Source organism: Canis lupus, chromosome X (assembly GCF_003254725.2).
Source record: "Canis lupus dingo isolate Sandy chromosome X, ASM325472v2, whole genome shotgun sequence".
In the NCBI taxonomy this organism is placed as follows: Eukaryota; Metazoa; Chordata; class Mammalia; order Carnivora; family Canidae; genus Canis; species Canis lupus.
The window spans coordinates 92,334,548-92,350,851 of NC_064281.1; the positions used below are offsets into that span (position 1 = coordinate 92,334,548).

Consider the following 16,304-nt stretch of genomic DNA (forward strand, 5'->3'; position numbering starts at 1 on the left):
TATACCAATAAAACCAATATTAAACCAAAATCTATACTCTACTTTTCATAAGGAATGATCACTTAATGAAAATCAATTACCAAAATATAATTCTGGTAGTGAGAAAGGAAAAGATCTAATCATGGAAACTGATCTTGATGCCAGTAACTTACCTGCTACCACTCATTACATAACCCGAGCATTCAAATGATGCAATTTCTTCACTTGTCAAGCCAATTTCACCTCTTCTTGGGATACGTTTCCCAGCTTTTACATATTCAGCCATAGCTGCACCCTCACCAGGTAACAGAGCATGGCCATAGCTACAAAGTAATTCAGAATTCAGAAAAGGTTCATTATAAAAAGTATATCATCTAAAGAGAGCACAAAAAGATTTTCTCTCAGAAAACAGCACAAATAACAGTTGCTGAGTGGCAGCATGCTGGGAAGCCCAACATGAATTACTTTAATTAGTGAACACTGCACTCTGACCTACATAACTAACCCAGAAATACAGACATGCTTTGGAATAACAGAAGAACTGATGTTAGTGAGCCTAGATTCATGGTTTACAATTACGGATCAATTTATCCCTACAGGCACTGCCTTTATGGCTTCTGCCTCCAGTGAATTCCTTTCCCGTTTAACCCCTTAAAGAAAAAAAAAAAAAGAACTAACATATCTCAAATTAACATACTTTTTAGACTCAGAACCAGTAACAATGCTATACAATAACAATTATCTATTAACTTTCATTTGAGGGGACTTTAAAAACTATCATCCCTTCGATTCAATTCATTGACTACATCTTGAATACCTATTAAACTCAGAGCTTATAAGACAAAAATAATCTCTCTTCTTATGGAATTTATATACTGATAGGGACATAACTGCAATACAATGCAGAACATATAAAAAACACTGCACAGAAGAAAGAGAAAATACCGTGAGGACTAGAAGATTAAAGAGGGGTAGGAATCCCATCTACTTGTAGAGAGAAGGGTCCTGGGAATCAGCACATGACCCCTCCTTTTGAAAAGAGCTTTGAAAGATGGTAAGGATGTTAACAGGATGAAATTGGGAGTAGTGAAGAAACAAGGGCAGGGAAAAGAAGTGAAGGCATGTTGGGGGAAGACATAAGGTGAACAAGGCATGACGTGGGAAAGTACACAGTAAATATAGGGACGTTTTAGTTCAGCTCATTTGGAATTTGGCATGTAAATAAGGGCATAGAGGGAGATACAGCTGGAAGTTGGAAAGGTAAGTTAGGGCCGTACTTTCAGGAATGTACTTCAAGATATTTTATTTATATTTATTTTTAAAAAGATTTTATTTATTTGAGAGAGAGAGAGAGTGAGAGAGAGCAGGGGGAGGGAGAAACAGACTCCCTGCTGAGCAGGGAACCCGATGTGGAGCTTCATTCCAGGACCCCAGGATCATGACCCAAACTGAAGGCAGATGCTTAACTGAGCCACCCAGGTGCCTCTACTTTAGATATTTTAAATACACTGTTAACTTACTTCAAAGGTTTATCATCCTGAGAGGCAAGTGTTTTTGGAGCCTCTGGGCCAATTAAATCTGAGGGTTCTTCAGGCTCTACAGGAAAGATGTTCAGAAACAGATTCATATTTTGACTAGTTAATTTAATGTTTTATCTGTTCTGAGTCAAAGTCTACCAGAAGAACTTACTTGATCGATCCTTCCAGGGATTCTCCAGAAACTCTTCCTGGGAATCTTTAGAGCTTGAATCACTGGAATCTTTTCTACTCTTCTTAGATTTCTTTTTCTTGTATTTCTTCCTGTAATTATAATTTGATATAAATACACTTAATACTCCCACATTAAAGGGAATCTCACATTTTTTAGGCAATGAAAGGCTGATGAAAATGATTTAAGTTCTCAGCTGACTAAAATTTTTAGAGCAGATTTTTAATAAAAAAAAATTTTTAGGGACGCCTAGGTGGCTCAGCGGCTGGGCGTCTGCCTTTGGCTCAGGGCATGATCCTGGGATCCGGGATGGAGTGCCACATCGGGCTCCCTGCATGGAGCCTGCTTCTCCCTCTGCCTGTGTCTGTCTCTGTCTCTCATGAATAAAATCTTAAAACTTTTAAAAAAGATTTTATTTATTTATTTGACAGAGAGTACAAGCAGGGGGAAACAGAAAACAGAGGGAGAGGCAGAAGCAGGCTCCCCATTGAGCAGGGAGAGCAATGCGGGGCTTGATTCCAGGACCCTGGGATCATGACCTGAGCTGAAGGCAGATACCCAACCGACGGAGCCATCCAAGCACCCCTAATTAAAAGATCTTTTAACTTATTTAACCAAATCATGTTTCACTATAAAAAAGATTTCTCAAGGGACAATGAAATATGGTTCTCACATTGCAAAAAGATAACAAATCAGTTTAAAAAACAATTTGAGCATCAATAATTTGAAGTGTAATGATTAAAATATATCAACTATGTTTGAATCCTTGGGTTCATAATGATATTTAAAAAGTCCAACTCATTATTTTGAAAACTCATAAAACCAAGAAAGTTTTAGAAAAAGTCATTAACCTGCCTTTCCTATATAAACTGTACTTCAGAGTAACCAAATAGTTGATGAGGGTAGGTTTCTCTTATAGAATTATTTTACCTAATAAATGCAGAAAGACAGAAAAAAGCAAGCAAGCAAGAAAGCCAGAATTAGACTATCACCATTTTGTAATCCCTAATGAAATAAGGAATCTAAGTAATGACAATCCATGGCTATTAATATGACAAAAAGAGACAACCAGACATTATCTGGCTCCTGACAAAGTACACAGCAGCACCTATGAAGTATGTGCGCCAAAGACTCAAATCTGAACATCAATTCTCTAGACCTTACTGTCAATATATAGGAAATAGAGAAGACAGAGAACATGTTAAAAGCACACCATAAAAACACAGTCAGGTGTGTCTGGTTGGCTCAGACAGTGGAGCATGCAACTCTTGATCTTGGGGTCATGAGTTTGAGCCCACTAGGTATAGAGATTACTTAAAAATAAATCTTTTTAAAAAATAAAAAATAAAAATAAAAAACCTTTAAAAATAAAGAAAAAAATTAAATACAATCAGCAACTCGATAGGTAAATGATTTGGTTTAACAAATAAATTGCAAGAAAAAAAGGGAAGGGGAACCAACTGATTTAAAGACATGTAAGAAATGTATCAACCAATCACAATTTATGGGCATTATTTGAATCCAGATTTAAATAAACTATATAAAAACCTGCTGAGAATTGAGGAATTATTCCTAAATATCTTAGGCACAGTAACAATATTGTGATTTTTGATCACAATAACAATTATGATTTTTTAAAAAAGAATGGCTAACTTTTAGAGAAACATGCTGGTTTATGGACAAAATGATACCTGGGATTGGTTTTCATTTTTTTAAAGATTTTATTCATTTATTCATGAGAGAGAGAGAGAGAGAGAGGCAGAGACACAGGCAGAGGGAGAAGCAGGCTCCATGCAAGGAGCCCAATGTGGGACTCGATCCCGGGACTCCAGGATCACGCCCTGGGCTGAAGGCAGGCGCCAAACCGCTGAGCCATCCAGGGATCCCCTGGGATTGGTTTTCAAATAATGGGAGGGCAGTGGAGATTGTCCAAGGGTTGAAATTATTAAGCTAGGTGATGGTTACACAGGGGTTCATTACACTATTTATCATTATTTATTACTTTATTTTATATATATTTTAACTTTTCCATGATAAAAATTAAAGAGAAAACTGACGATCTATGTTTCTTCTTCTTTTCCTTTTTCTTGGCTTTCTTTGATCTTCTTTTTGTATCTTCATCTGCAAATTAAAGCACATTTTAATTAAAAACAAAAATTTAACTCTAAAACCCCAGAATTTTTAGTAGATAAATATCCTATTGCTGCCCTATTAGTTGTTACAGAGAAATTTATTTTTTAAAGATTATATTTATTTATTCATGAGAGATACAGAGAGAGAGGCAGAGACACAGGCAGAGGGAGAACCAGGCTCCATGCAGGAAGCCCGACATTGGTGACTCAATCCCGGGACTCCAGGATCACACCTTGGGCGGAAGGCAGGCGCTAAACTGCTGAGCCACCCAGGGATCCCCGAGAAAGCTATTAATTGAAACATTTATTGCTACTCATCTGGATATGTGTTCAGTACCAGGGACACAGAAATTAAAGTCACACTAAGTCTTCAGTGATACAGAGTATTATTAATTTTATTGGGTGAGATAATGGCATGGGGTAAGTAGGAAAATGTCATTGTTTTTTAGAGGTATATATAGTAATCTTTAGGGTAGTAGTGTGATATTTCTAATTTACTTTGAATATCTCAGCAAAAAAAGCTATTTAAAGCAAATGTCAAAATACTAAAAACTTAAAATCTAAGTGATATGTGTACATTGTATTATATTATTTTCCTTACTTTCTAATGTTTGAGTATTTTCATAATGAAGAAAGCAAAAATCCTATGTGTTTGGGCCCAGGGACATGCTTTCTAGGGGCTCAGTCTAATGGAGGAGGCAGACATAAAGAGATAAACAGAATCCAGAGTGATACAGGGAAGCATGGGGTGCTCTGAGTGTACAGAAAAATCTCATTATCAGGCTGGCCTAGGGAGAACTACCCTTAAGCTAGTTCTTTTTAAAATCAGTTTTATTACAAAAGTACTACATGACCATTATTGAAGTGAGTAAGCCAAGCCACATGCAGGGAGAGACTGGCACTGTACACAGATGGACTCTGTATCAAGTGACAGAAGCAAGAGAAAGAACGCAAAATACTGAGGAGATAGAAGATAGTTCTCAGGTTACAGAGGATGCTGCAAGAGTGACAGGATATGTGTGATTAGAGAAGGATCAATCAGGGTTTGGACTTTACCCTGGAAACTACAGAGTACTGAAGGATTTTTTTTAAGGATTTTAAGTAGGAGACAGACATACTCACATTTGTGCTTTAAGAAAGTTCATTCCAACAGTGAGAAAGAAAAGTAGCAACAGGAGCCAGGAAACCCAGGTGACATCAGAGGAAAAGACACCTTTACGTAATGTGTCCCCAGAGGCAGCACCCTCTATCAATCACCAGCCAGAAGGCACAAAAAGGTGGCTTTCTATGAGCCACCACTCCACAGGGAGTGTCTTCCATAAATCACATGCCAGCCTGAAGGGGGTCCTTTATGGTGTGCTTTTTTGAAAATGGCCCAGAGGTGCCCAATGAGTGTGAGAATGACACAAGAGAACTGCTCCATGGGCTGATAGAGCCCTGTATGGCTTGCTTTGCTGCCACATAGTCTCACAGCCCAACTCTGCCTTGGTTCGCTGCCACATGCCTTGCACAGCCAGACACAACCCATGTGGAGTCACATTGCTCAGGGGTGAATCTCAGCTGTGTGAGCCTGAGTGCAGTACTTGCAATCTGCTCTGTGCCCCGTTTCCCTAACTCTGAGATGTGTTCTGCAGTTACTATGTGGAATAAACAGCACTAATGGACACCAAGCACTGAGCAGGGTGCCAGGCATAAAGTCAGTGAGTGCTCAACAACTCTCGGCTACTGTTTTTGTGTTTAACCTTCCTCTGAAATAAGTTTTCCCAAGTAAAATGAATTTGGAAGCCAGGCTTGCAAAGTGATGCTGGAATTCTTACCACTGGAGTCTGTGTCAGAGTCAGAGTCACTGTCACTGTCATCGGAATACTTCTTGTGTTTTCTTTTAGAGGATTTTTTCTTTCTCCTTTTCTTGGACCTTTCTTTCGAATGACCAGACTTCTTCTTCTTCTTCTTTTCTTCTACATAAAGTACAAACATAAAATTAACTTCTAAGCAAGTATTACAGTGATCAGTTTTATTGTATTTGAAATACTGAAAAAGAACAAGATGACAGGCAACTTGAGTAAAAGCATAGTCTATTGTTCAACTATTTATAAACATTTTTTTCAGCTTCTCAATAAAGAAGCTCTGTAGTATTTTAAAAAATACCTTCTGAAGTAGAAGCTGAAGTGCTGCTTTTCTTTGGCTCATCATCCTCTACTGGTGTGTGTTCATCAGAGCTGAATTTAAATAAGATGGTTGTAAGAATCAGAAAAGTGATAAAGTATGAACTGTGGAGTGTAAAAATATGGAATCAAAAAATTTCAGCAATGAAACCAATTGTCCAAGAACCATTAAAAGCAAACAATGGAATAACTTTGTAAGGGTATATAGTTTGAGGGTATACCATTTTCAAAATAACATAATAATCACATTTGTACAATGCTTTAGAGTTTACAAAACACTACTCAAACTAAAAGCAACATGTAAGATTCGTATTTTCAGAAGAAACCACAGGGCAAATGTATGGAACCATAAGGAAAGATGGAAAAAACTAGAGATAGGAAGACTGAGGGAAGATTTCATGATTTTATTCTATGTGTATAAAGTACATATGGTAGAGCAGCAACCATTCTTTCTCCCCAAAGCAAAAAGAACCTAACACACTACAATATAAAAAGATTTCATTCTATTGTAGACAATTCTGAAAAGAAGTACTATTAAAATTCTATAATAGTTTCAAAAAGGATGGGGTCCCTGGGTGGCTCAGTCAGTTGAGCAGCTGACTCTTGGTTTTGGCTCAGGTCATGATCTCAGGGTCCTGGGATCAAGCCCCACATCCAGCTCCATGCTCAGCAGGGAGCCTGCTCCCTCTCCCTCTGCCCCTTCCCCTCACTTGTTCTTTCTCTTAAAATAAATACATCTTTACAAAAAAATAGCTTAGAAGAGGAATTTTCATATCATATAATCTTTTAATCTGAAAATTACATTTGGAATAATTTAGGTATTGCCTAGAAAATTATTTGTTAAGATTCCTCCCAGCTCATTTTTTCAGTTCAGATTCTTTGATCATATTTGAAGGTACCTATAGGAACAAGTTTCAAATAATAATGCTATCACTATAACAAATCCCAAGTATACCTGTCAAGCACATTGTTTCAACTCAAAGAAGACTCAGCAACAGAGGAGAGGGAAGAAGAACCTTATGAATAGCACCAAAGGAAAAAAAAATGAATTAGGCCTTCAGATACTATTTAACACAAGAAAACTAACTAGGGGCATCTGGCTGGCTCAGTTGGTGGAACATGAGACTCTTGATCTTGGGGTTTTAAGTCTGAGACCCATGCTAGGTATAAAGAGTACTTAAAAATATAATCTTGGGGCACCAGAGTGGCTTAGTCGGTTAAGCGTCTGACTTCAACTCAGGTCATGATCGTAGGGTCCTGGGATCAAGCCCCGCATTGGGCTCTCTGTTCAGCAGGGAGCCTGCTTCTACCTCTCTCTGCCACTCTGCCTACTTGTGCACTCCTCTCTCTCTGTCAAATAAATATTTTTAAAATAAATTAAAAAATAAAATATTTTTAAAAACCCAGAAAATAAACAAAATTGTATTGGTATATTCATTTTTTAAAAATCCCTTTGGGAACAGATAGAGAACCCCAAAATAAACCTATGCATACATGGGCAATTAACCTATGGCAATGGAGTAAAGAATATACAGTGAATAAGGACAGCCTCTCTTTTTTAAAAGATTTTATTTATTTATTCATGAGAGACACACACACACAGAGAGAGAGAGAGAGAGAGAGAGAGAGGCAAAGACACAGGCAGAGGGAGAGAAGCAGGCTCCATGCAGGGAGCCCGACATGGGGACTACGATCCCAGGTCTCCAGGATCACACCTTGGGCCAAAGGTGGTGCTAAACTGCTGAGCCACCCAGGCTGCCTGGACAGCCTCTTTAATAAACGATGCTGGGAAAACTGGACAGCCACCTGCAAAAGTACAGAACTGAACCACTATCTTATATCAAAATAACTCAAAATGAATTAAAGACCTGAAAACAAAAAACACATAGAAGAAAACAGATGGAGCAAGCACCCTAACATCGGTTGTGGCAATGGTTTTTAGATTTCCCATTAAAAACAAAGGTAATAGGGGTGCCTGGGTGGCTCAGTCAGTTCAGCGTCTGACTCTTGATTTCAGCTCAGGTCACGATCTCAGAGTTGTGAGATGGAGCTCTGCTTTGAGCTCCCTGCTGAGTATGAAGCCTGCTTAAGATTCTCTCTCCCAGAAAAAAAAAAAAAGATTCTCTCTCCCGGGACGCCTGGGTGGCTCAGCGGTTGAACATCTGCCTTCAGCTCAGGATGATCCAGGGTCCTGGGATCAAGTCTTGCATCAGGCTCCCCTCGAGGAGCCTGCTTCTCCCCCTGTCTCTGCTTCTCATGAATAAATAAATAAAATCTTTAAAAAAAGGTTCTCTCTCCCTCTGCCCTTCTTCACCCCAGCCCCTGCACAAGCATGCTCTGACTCGCTCTCTCTCTCTCTCTCAAAAAAAAAAAAAAAAAAAGGTAGAGGATCTAAATAGACATTTTCCAAAGACCTATAAATGGCTAACAGGTATATGAAAAAAAATGCTCAACATCACTAATCACCCCCTGATTGTATAAGTCAAAATAAAAAAGAGATATCACCTCACCTGTTAGAATGGCTAGTCTTGAAAAGAGAAGAAATAACAAGTGTTGGTGAAGATGTAGAGGAAAGGGAACCCTAGCACACTGTAGGTAGGAATGTAAATTGGTATAGGCACTATGGACAACAGTATGGAGGTTCCTTAAAAATTAAAAATATAACTACCGGGATCCCTGGGTGGCGCAGCGGTTTGGCGCCTGCCTTTGGCCCAGGGCTCGATCCTGGAGACCCAGGATCAAATCCCACGTCAGGCTCCCGGTGCATGGAGCCTGCTTCTCCCTCTGCCTGTGTCTCTGCCTCTCTCTCTCTCACTGTGTGCCTATCATAAATAAATAAAAATAAAAAAAAATAAAATAAAATAAAAATATAACTACCATATGATCCAGCAATTCCACTTCTGGGTATTTATCCCCCCAAAAAACAAAAACACTAACTTAAAAGATATATGCTCTCCCATGCTCATTGCAACATTATTTATTTACGATAGCCAAACATGGAAACAACCCAAGTGTATACGGAGAGATGAATAGATGAAGAAAATGTAGTATAGGAGAGGATATCAACATAGTGGAGTAGGAAAATCCTGAGCTCACTTCCTTCCATAGACACACCATAATCTACAACTACATATAGAACAACTATCTCTGAGAATGAAATGAAGACTAGCAGAACAGATCACATGTAACTAAGGATATAAAGAAAAAGCCACACTGAGAAGGGTAGGAGAGGCAGAGACAGTCTGGTCAGGACCCACCCCCTTGGCATGGAGACCAAAAGCAGAAGGGATATCATAACCGTGGAGGCCCTCATTGAGAAATAAGAGATCTGCATTCCACATCAGCTTCCACAGCCTGAGGGACATGCACCAAAAAGACGAGCACCCATGATGTCTGGCATTGAAAAAAAGTGGGGTTTATGTCTGGGAGAGCCAGAGGGTAGTAGGAAATAAAGACTTCTCTCCTAAAAGGGCACACCAATGCAGAGGCATTAGTTTGAAAAGTACCTGGGTTAGAGATGAAGGAGATCCAAGGAGACTAAGTTAAGGATGTGTGTGGAGGGGCAGAGATCTGTCTGAACATTCTCCAGGGAAAGAAGCATTGGCAGGCATTTTTTTTTTTTTACTTCCCTTACATCTAGCTGGTCCAGCACTGGTGGGCAGTATTTCTGACATTCTCATCTACCGTGCTAGCATTATGTGCACAGCCCAAGCAAACTGCCCTCACCTGAACTGCTCACCCTGGCCTGACACTCCTCTCTAGCAGCTCCCTACCCACCCAGCTAGCATCCTCAGCCAGCACCAGCACCCCTTGCCCATGTGCTCCTGCCCTGGAGGCCCAGTCCTATACACTAGAATGTCTGCATCAGTTGCAGCTGGACCTTGCAGCGAGCTGCACTGAAAGCCTGCCCTACTCAATAGTGCTAATGCAGCTGTCGCAACCAGGCCTTATAGCCAGCTGTACCAAGGGCCAACCCCACATACCAGAATATCCACATCAGCTGAAAACAGGCCTGTCAATCAGATGGGCCAGAAGCCTGCCGCACTCACCAGCATACCCATAATAGTCACAGCCAGGCCTAACAGATAGCTGCACCAGGAAACAGCCCTACATATCAGTGAGTTGGCACCAACCATGACCAGCCACAACAAGAGGGAGCACACAGCTTACAAAGGAGACACTCGGGGATCCCTGGGTGGCGCAGTGGTTTGGCGCCTGCCTTTGGTCCAGGGCGCGATCCTGGAGACTCAGGATCGAATCCCACGTCGGGCTCCCGGTGCATGGAGCCTGCTTCTCCCTCTGCCTGTGTCTCTGCCTCTCTCTCTCTCTGTGACTATCATAAATAAATAAAAATTAAAAAAAAAAAAAAAAAAAAAAAACAAAAAAAAAACAAAGGAGACACTCATGGGGTACCTGGCTTGGGAGACCAGGGAGGTTTGTACTACTGAGCCCCAGACACCTGCAGCATAAAGCCACTCCTCCAACACTGGGACAATAGCTGATCTATCTAAAACACAGAAACAAACACTGTGAGGCAAAATGAGGAGACAATGTGTTCCAAGTGAAAGAACAAGACAAAACCTCAGAAAAAGAACTAAATGAAACTAAGATCTACCAGATAAAGAGTTCAAAGTAATGGTCATAAAGATTCTCACTGAACTCAAAAGAAGAATGGATGAACACAGTAAGAACTTCAACAAAAAGACAGAAAATACTTTTTCTGAAGATTTTATTTATTCATGAGAGACACAGACAGAGAGAGAGAGAGAGACACAGGCAGAGGGAGAAACAGGCTCCATGCGGGGAGCCCGATGTGGGACTTGATCCTGGGACTCCAGGATCATGCCCTGGGCTAAAGCCAGGCACTAAACCGCTGAGCCACCCAGGCATCCCAGAAAATACTTTTTAAATCAATCAGAAACAAAGAACACAATAACTGAGATGAAAAATATAGGGCATCAACAGAAGATAACAGGATGTAGAAGAATGGATTAATAATCTGAAATACAGGGTAATAGAAACTACCTAATCCGAACAGCAAAAAGAAAAAGAACTGAATAAAGTGAGGTTAAGTTTAAGAGACCTCTGGGGTAACGTCAAGTATGCTAATATTCACACTACAGGGGGTCCCAGAAGGAGAAGAGAGAGAAAAGGACAGAAAACTTATTGGAAGAAGTAATAGCAAAAAAAAAAAAAAAGAGTAATAGCTGAAAACTTCCCTATGGGGAAGGAGAGAGACATCCAAGTCCAGAAAGCAAACACCCGCAAATTAGATGAACCAAAAGAGATCAAGACACATTACAAAGTGTTGACAGAGATAAAGAGAGAATCTTAAAAGCAGCAAAAGAAAAACAACTAGTTACATACCAAGGAACCCTAAGTAGATAAGCTGGTTTTTCAGCAGAAACTTCATAGGTCAGAAGAGAATGGCATGATATATTCAAATTGATAAAATGAAAAAACTTACAACCAAGATTACTCTACCCAACAAGGTTATCACTCAGAAGTGAAGAAGAAATAAGGAGTTTCTAAAAAAAAAGCAAAAGCTAAAGGAGCTCATTAATACCAAACCAGCCTTACAAGAAATGTTAAAGGGATTTCTTTAAGTAGAAAAGAAAAACCATAACTATGAGTAAGAAAATTATGAAAGAAGAGGAGCCTGGCTGGCTCAGTTGGTGGAGCATGTGACTCTTAATCTTGGGGTTCTGAGTTCATGCTCCATGTTGGGTGTAGAGATTACTTAATAATAAAATCTTTATAAAAAAAGGAAGAAAATTATGAAAGGAAAAGTCTCATTGGTAAAGGAAGCATATAGTAAAGGTAGGGGAATCAGCCACCTACATAGCTAGTATGAAGTTTTAAAGACAAAAGTAGTAAAATCAGTTAGACCTACAATAATTAGTCAATGGAAACATAAAATAGTAAGATATAAAATATGATGTCAAAAACATAAAACGTGGGGGGAATATAGTGCTTTTAGATGCATTTGAACTTAAGTGAGCATTAACTTAAAATAGATTGCTATATACCCAGGATGTTATATATGAACCTCATGGTAACTACCGACCAAATACCTATAATAGATAAACAAAAAATAAAAGAATACAGGAGTGCCAGGGTGGCTTAGTCAGTTAAGCATCTGCCTTCAGCTCAGGTCATGATCCCGGGGTCCTGGGATCAAACCCTGCATCAAGCTCCCTGCTCAGCAGGGATCCTACTTCTCCCTCTCCCCTTGCTTATGTTCTCTCTGTTGAATAAATAACTAAAATATTTTATAAAAAAAGAATACAAATATAACACTAAAGAAAATCATCAAATCTCAAGGGAAGAGAGCAAGAGAGGAAAAGGAACACAGAACTACAAAAACAATCAGAAAAAAAATTAACAAAATGGCAGCAAGTCCATACCTATCAATAATTATTTTTTATCAATAATTGTTTATTTTTTAAGATTTTATTTATTTATTCACGAAGGACACAGAGAGAGAGGCAGAGACACAGGCAGAGGGAGAAGCAGGCTCCATGCAGGGAGCCCAATGTGGGACTCAACCCTGGGTCTCCAGGATCACGCCCCAGGCCGAAGGTGGCACTAAACTGCTAAGCCACCCGGCTGCCCTCAATAATTCTTTAAATGTAAACTTACTAAGTGCTCCAATCAAAACACACACAGTAGATGAATAGATTTTAAAAACGAGGGGTGCCTGGGTGGCTCAGTCAGTTAAACCTCTGCCTTTGCCTCAGGTGATGATCCCAAGGTCCTGGGATCGAGCCCCATGTCTGTTTCTCCCTCTGCCTCAGACTCTCTCTCTGCTTGTGCTCTCTCTTGCTCTCTTGTACATACATACATATTTAAAAAAAAAAAACCCAAGAACAAAAAACCAGACTCATCTATATACTGCCTACAAGAGACTCACTTCAGATCTAAAGACACATAGAGACTGAAACTGAAGGGATGGAAAAAAAAGATATTCCATGCAAATGAAAACAAACAAAAAGCTGGGGTAACAATACTTACATCAGACAAAGCATGTAACAAGACACTAAGGATATTACATATGATAAAGGGACCAATCCAATAAGAGGATAGGACACTTGGGGGGCACCTGGGTGGCTCAGTGGTTGAGTGTCTGCCTTTGGCTCAGGTCATGACCCTGGGGTCCTGGGATCGAGTCCCACATCAGGCTCCGCGCAGGGAGCCTGCTTCACCCTCTGCCTGTGTCTCTGTCTCTCTGTGTCTCTCATGAATAAATAAATAAAATCTTAAAAAACAAAACAATATTACACTTGGAAATATCTATGCACCCAACATAGGAGCACCTTAATACATAAACCAAGTATTAACAGACATAAAGGAAGAAATTGACAGTAATACAATAATACTAGGGGGGACGCCTGAGTGGCTCAGTGGTTGAGCGTCTGCCTTCGGCTCAGGGTGTGATCCTGGGGTTCCGGGATCGAGTCCCACATTGGACTCCTTGCAGGGAGCCTGCTTCTCTCTTTGCCTATGTCTCTGCCTCTCTCTGCGTTTCTCATGAATAAATAAGTAAAATCTTCAAAAAAATAATAGTAGGAGGCTCCCTGTATGGAGTCTCACTTACATGGGTGGATAGATCATTCAGACAGAAAATCAGTAAGGAAGCAGTGGTCTTGAGCAATACATTCGACCAGATGGACTTAACAGTTATATACAGAACATTCTATCCAAAAGCAGCAGAATACACATTCTTTTCAAGTGCATATGGAATATGCTCCAGGACTGATCCCTTGTTAGGCCACAAAACAAGTCTTGATAAATTTAAGAAGACTGAAATCATGTCAAGCACCTTTCTAGACCACAACAGTAGGAAACTAGAAATCAATTATAAGAACTGGAAAAACACAAACATGTAAAGGAAAAACAACATGGAATTAAACAACCAATGGGTCAGGGTGCCTGGATGGCACAGTTGGTTAAGGGTCTGACCCCTGGTTTCAACTCAGATCGTGATCTCAGGGTCGTGAGATGGAGCCCCACATCACGCTCTGTGCTCAGTGTGGAGTTTGCTTGAGGTTCTCTCTCCCTCTCCCTCTACCCCTCTCGCTTGTATACTCTCTCTCAAATAAATAAATCTTTAAAAATAAATAAACAAACAATGGGTCAATGAAGAAATCAGAGAAGAAATTTAAAAATACCTTGAGACAAATGAAAATGGAAACACAACACAAAATCTATGAAATGCAGCAAAAGAAATTCTAAGAGGGAAGTTTTTATACAGACTTAACTCAAGAACCTAGAAAAAATCTCCAATAAACAATCTAATCTTATATCTAAAGGAACTAGAAAAGGAACAAAGCCCTAGGTTTGTAGAAAGAAGAAAAGAGTAAAGATCAGAGTGAAAAATAAATGAAAAAGAGACTAAAAAGACAATAGATCAATGAAACTAAGAGTTGGTTCTTTGAAAAGATAAAATTGATAAAACCTTTGGCCAGATTCATCAAGAAAAAGAGTGCTCATATAAATAAAATCAGAAATGAAAGAGGATAAGTTACAACCAATACTATAGAAATAGAAAAAAATCTTAAGAGACTACTAAGAACAACTGACAACAAATGGAACATTCCAGAAGAAATAAAATTCCTAGAAACAACAATCATCCAAGTCAGGAAGATTACAATACAGACTGATTACTACTAATGAAATTGAATCAGTAATCAAAAAATTCCCAACAAAAGAAACTCCAGGACTAGATGGCTCTACAGGTAGATTCTACCAAATATTTAATGAGTTAAGACCTATACTTCTTAAACAATTCCAAAAAATTGAAGAAAGACGGGACGCCTGGGTGGCTTAGCGGTTGGGTGTCTGCCTTCAGCTCAGGGTGTGATCCTGGAGTCCTGGGATAGAGTCCTGCGTTGGACTCCCTACATGGAGCCTGCTTCTCCCTCTCTCTGTGTCTCTCATAAATAAATAAATAAAATATTTTTTAAAAATTGAATTACGGGCCTGAGATTTAAAGAGAGAACAGCTGGAATGCTAAGTTCGCACTTCTATCAAGGTAGGAAGACAGGGGAAAAAAGAAATAAAGAAACAAAAGGCATCCAAGGGGGAGGGGCCCCGCGAGGAGCCGGGCTAAGGCCAGGGTGAGTACCCCCAGGACAGGAGAGCTCCTTCTCGGAGAAGCAGGAGCTGCACCAATCTTCCCGGGCGGAAAGGCGCTTGCAGGGAGTTACAGCAGGACCCCAGGAGGGTGGGGATGCCCTCAGGCTACCTGGGACACTGCGTCCTGGGGAGAGCGCGCCGAGCTCCCTAAAGGGCTGCAGCGTGCACGGCTGGACCAGGGAGCAGCTTGGAAAGCTTGGAGGGGCTCGGGCGGCGGCTCCGCAGAGAGGGGGCTGCCCCCCGGGGAGCGCAAATCTAACAAACCCAACAGCGCAGGCCCAGGAGCACAGGGCGCCGGGGCCACAGCCCAGGATCCGGCCTCCCCCCGGGACAGGCAGAGGCCGGGAGGGCCCAGGACAGCAAGGACGCTCCTGCCCCAAGCTGATCAGATCAGTGGCCCCGCCCCCGGAGCATCCGGGCCCCTGCAGACCATGTCAAGTCCCATGTTACTGCGGGAGCTGAATCCAGGTTTCCAGAGCTGGCCGCCACCACTGGGGTTGTTCCTCCTGGGGCCTCACGGGGTAAACAACCCCCACTGAGCCCTGCACCAGGCAGGGGGCAGAGCAGCTCCCCCAAGTGCTAACACCTGAAAATCAGCACAACAGGCCCCTCCCCCAGAAGACCGGCGAGACGGACAAGTTCCAGGGGAAGTCAAGGGACTTAAAGTATACAGAATCAGAAGATACTCCTCCATGTTTTTTTTTTTTTTTGCTTTTTGATTTCTCTTTGCTTCCCCCACCTTTTTTCCCCCCTCTTTCTTTTTTTCTTTTTTCTTTTTCTCTTTTCTTTCCTTCTTTCTCTCCTCTCTTTTTCTCCTTTTCCCAATACAACTTGTTTTTGGCCACTCTGCACTGAGCAAAATGACTAGAAGGAAAACCTCACCTCAAAAGAAAGAATCAGAAACAGTCAAGTTACAAAATTTGGATTACAATTCAATGTCAGAAAGCCAATTCAGAAGCACTATTATAAAGCTACTGGTGGCTCTAGAAAAAAGCATAAAGGACTCAAGAGACTTCATGACTGCAGAATTTAGATCTAATCAGGCAGAAATTAAAAATCAATTGAATGAGATGCAATCCAAACTAGAAGTCCTAACGAAGAGGGTTAAAGAGGTGGAAGAACGAGTGAGTGACCTAGAAGACAAGTTGATGGCAAAGAGGAAACTGAGGAAAAAAGAGACAAA

At 40.6% G+C, this 16,304-nt stretch overlaps 1 protein-coding gene across 1 annotated transcript in view; it reads right to left on the bottom strand.

Moving 5' to 3' along the window:
* LOC112649194 (NFKB activating protein) overlaps positions 1–16,304 on the bottom strand; it is a 35,293-nt gene that overhangs the window by 6,971 nt on the left and 12,018 nt on the right. Inside the window, exons 3-8 of the mRNA XM_025431330.3 lie at positions 5,967–6,037; positions 5,636–5,776; positions 3,744–3,807; positions 1,669–1,778; positions 1,500–1,575; positions 153–302 (exon numbers count right to left, since the gene is read on the bottom strand). Coding sequence (XP_025287115.1) covers positions 153–302; positions 1,500–1,575; positions 1,669–1,778; positions 3,744–3,807; positions 5,636–5,776; positions 5,967–6,037 — 612 coding nt within the window. The remainder of the gene's footprint in view (positions 1–152; positions 303–1,499; positions 1,576–1,668; positions 1,779–3,743; positions 3,808–5,635; positions 5,777–5,966; positions 6,038–16,304) is intronic.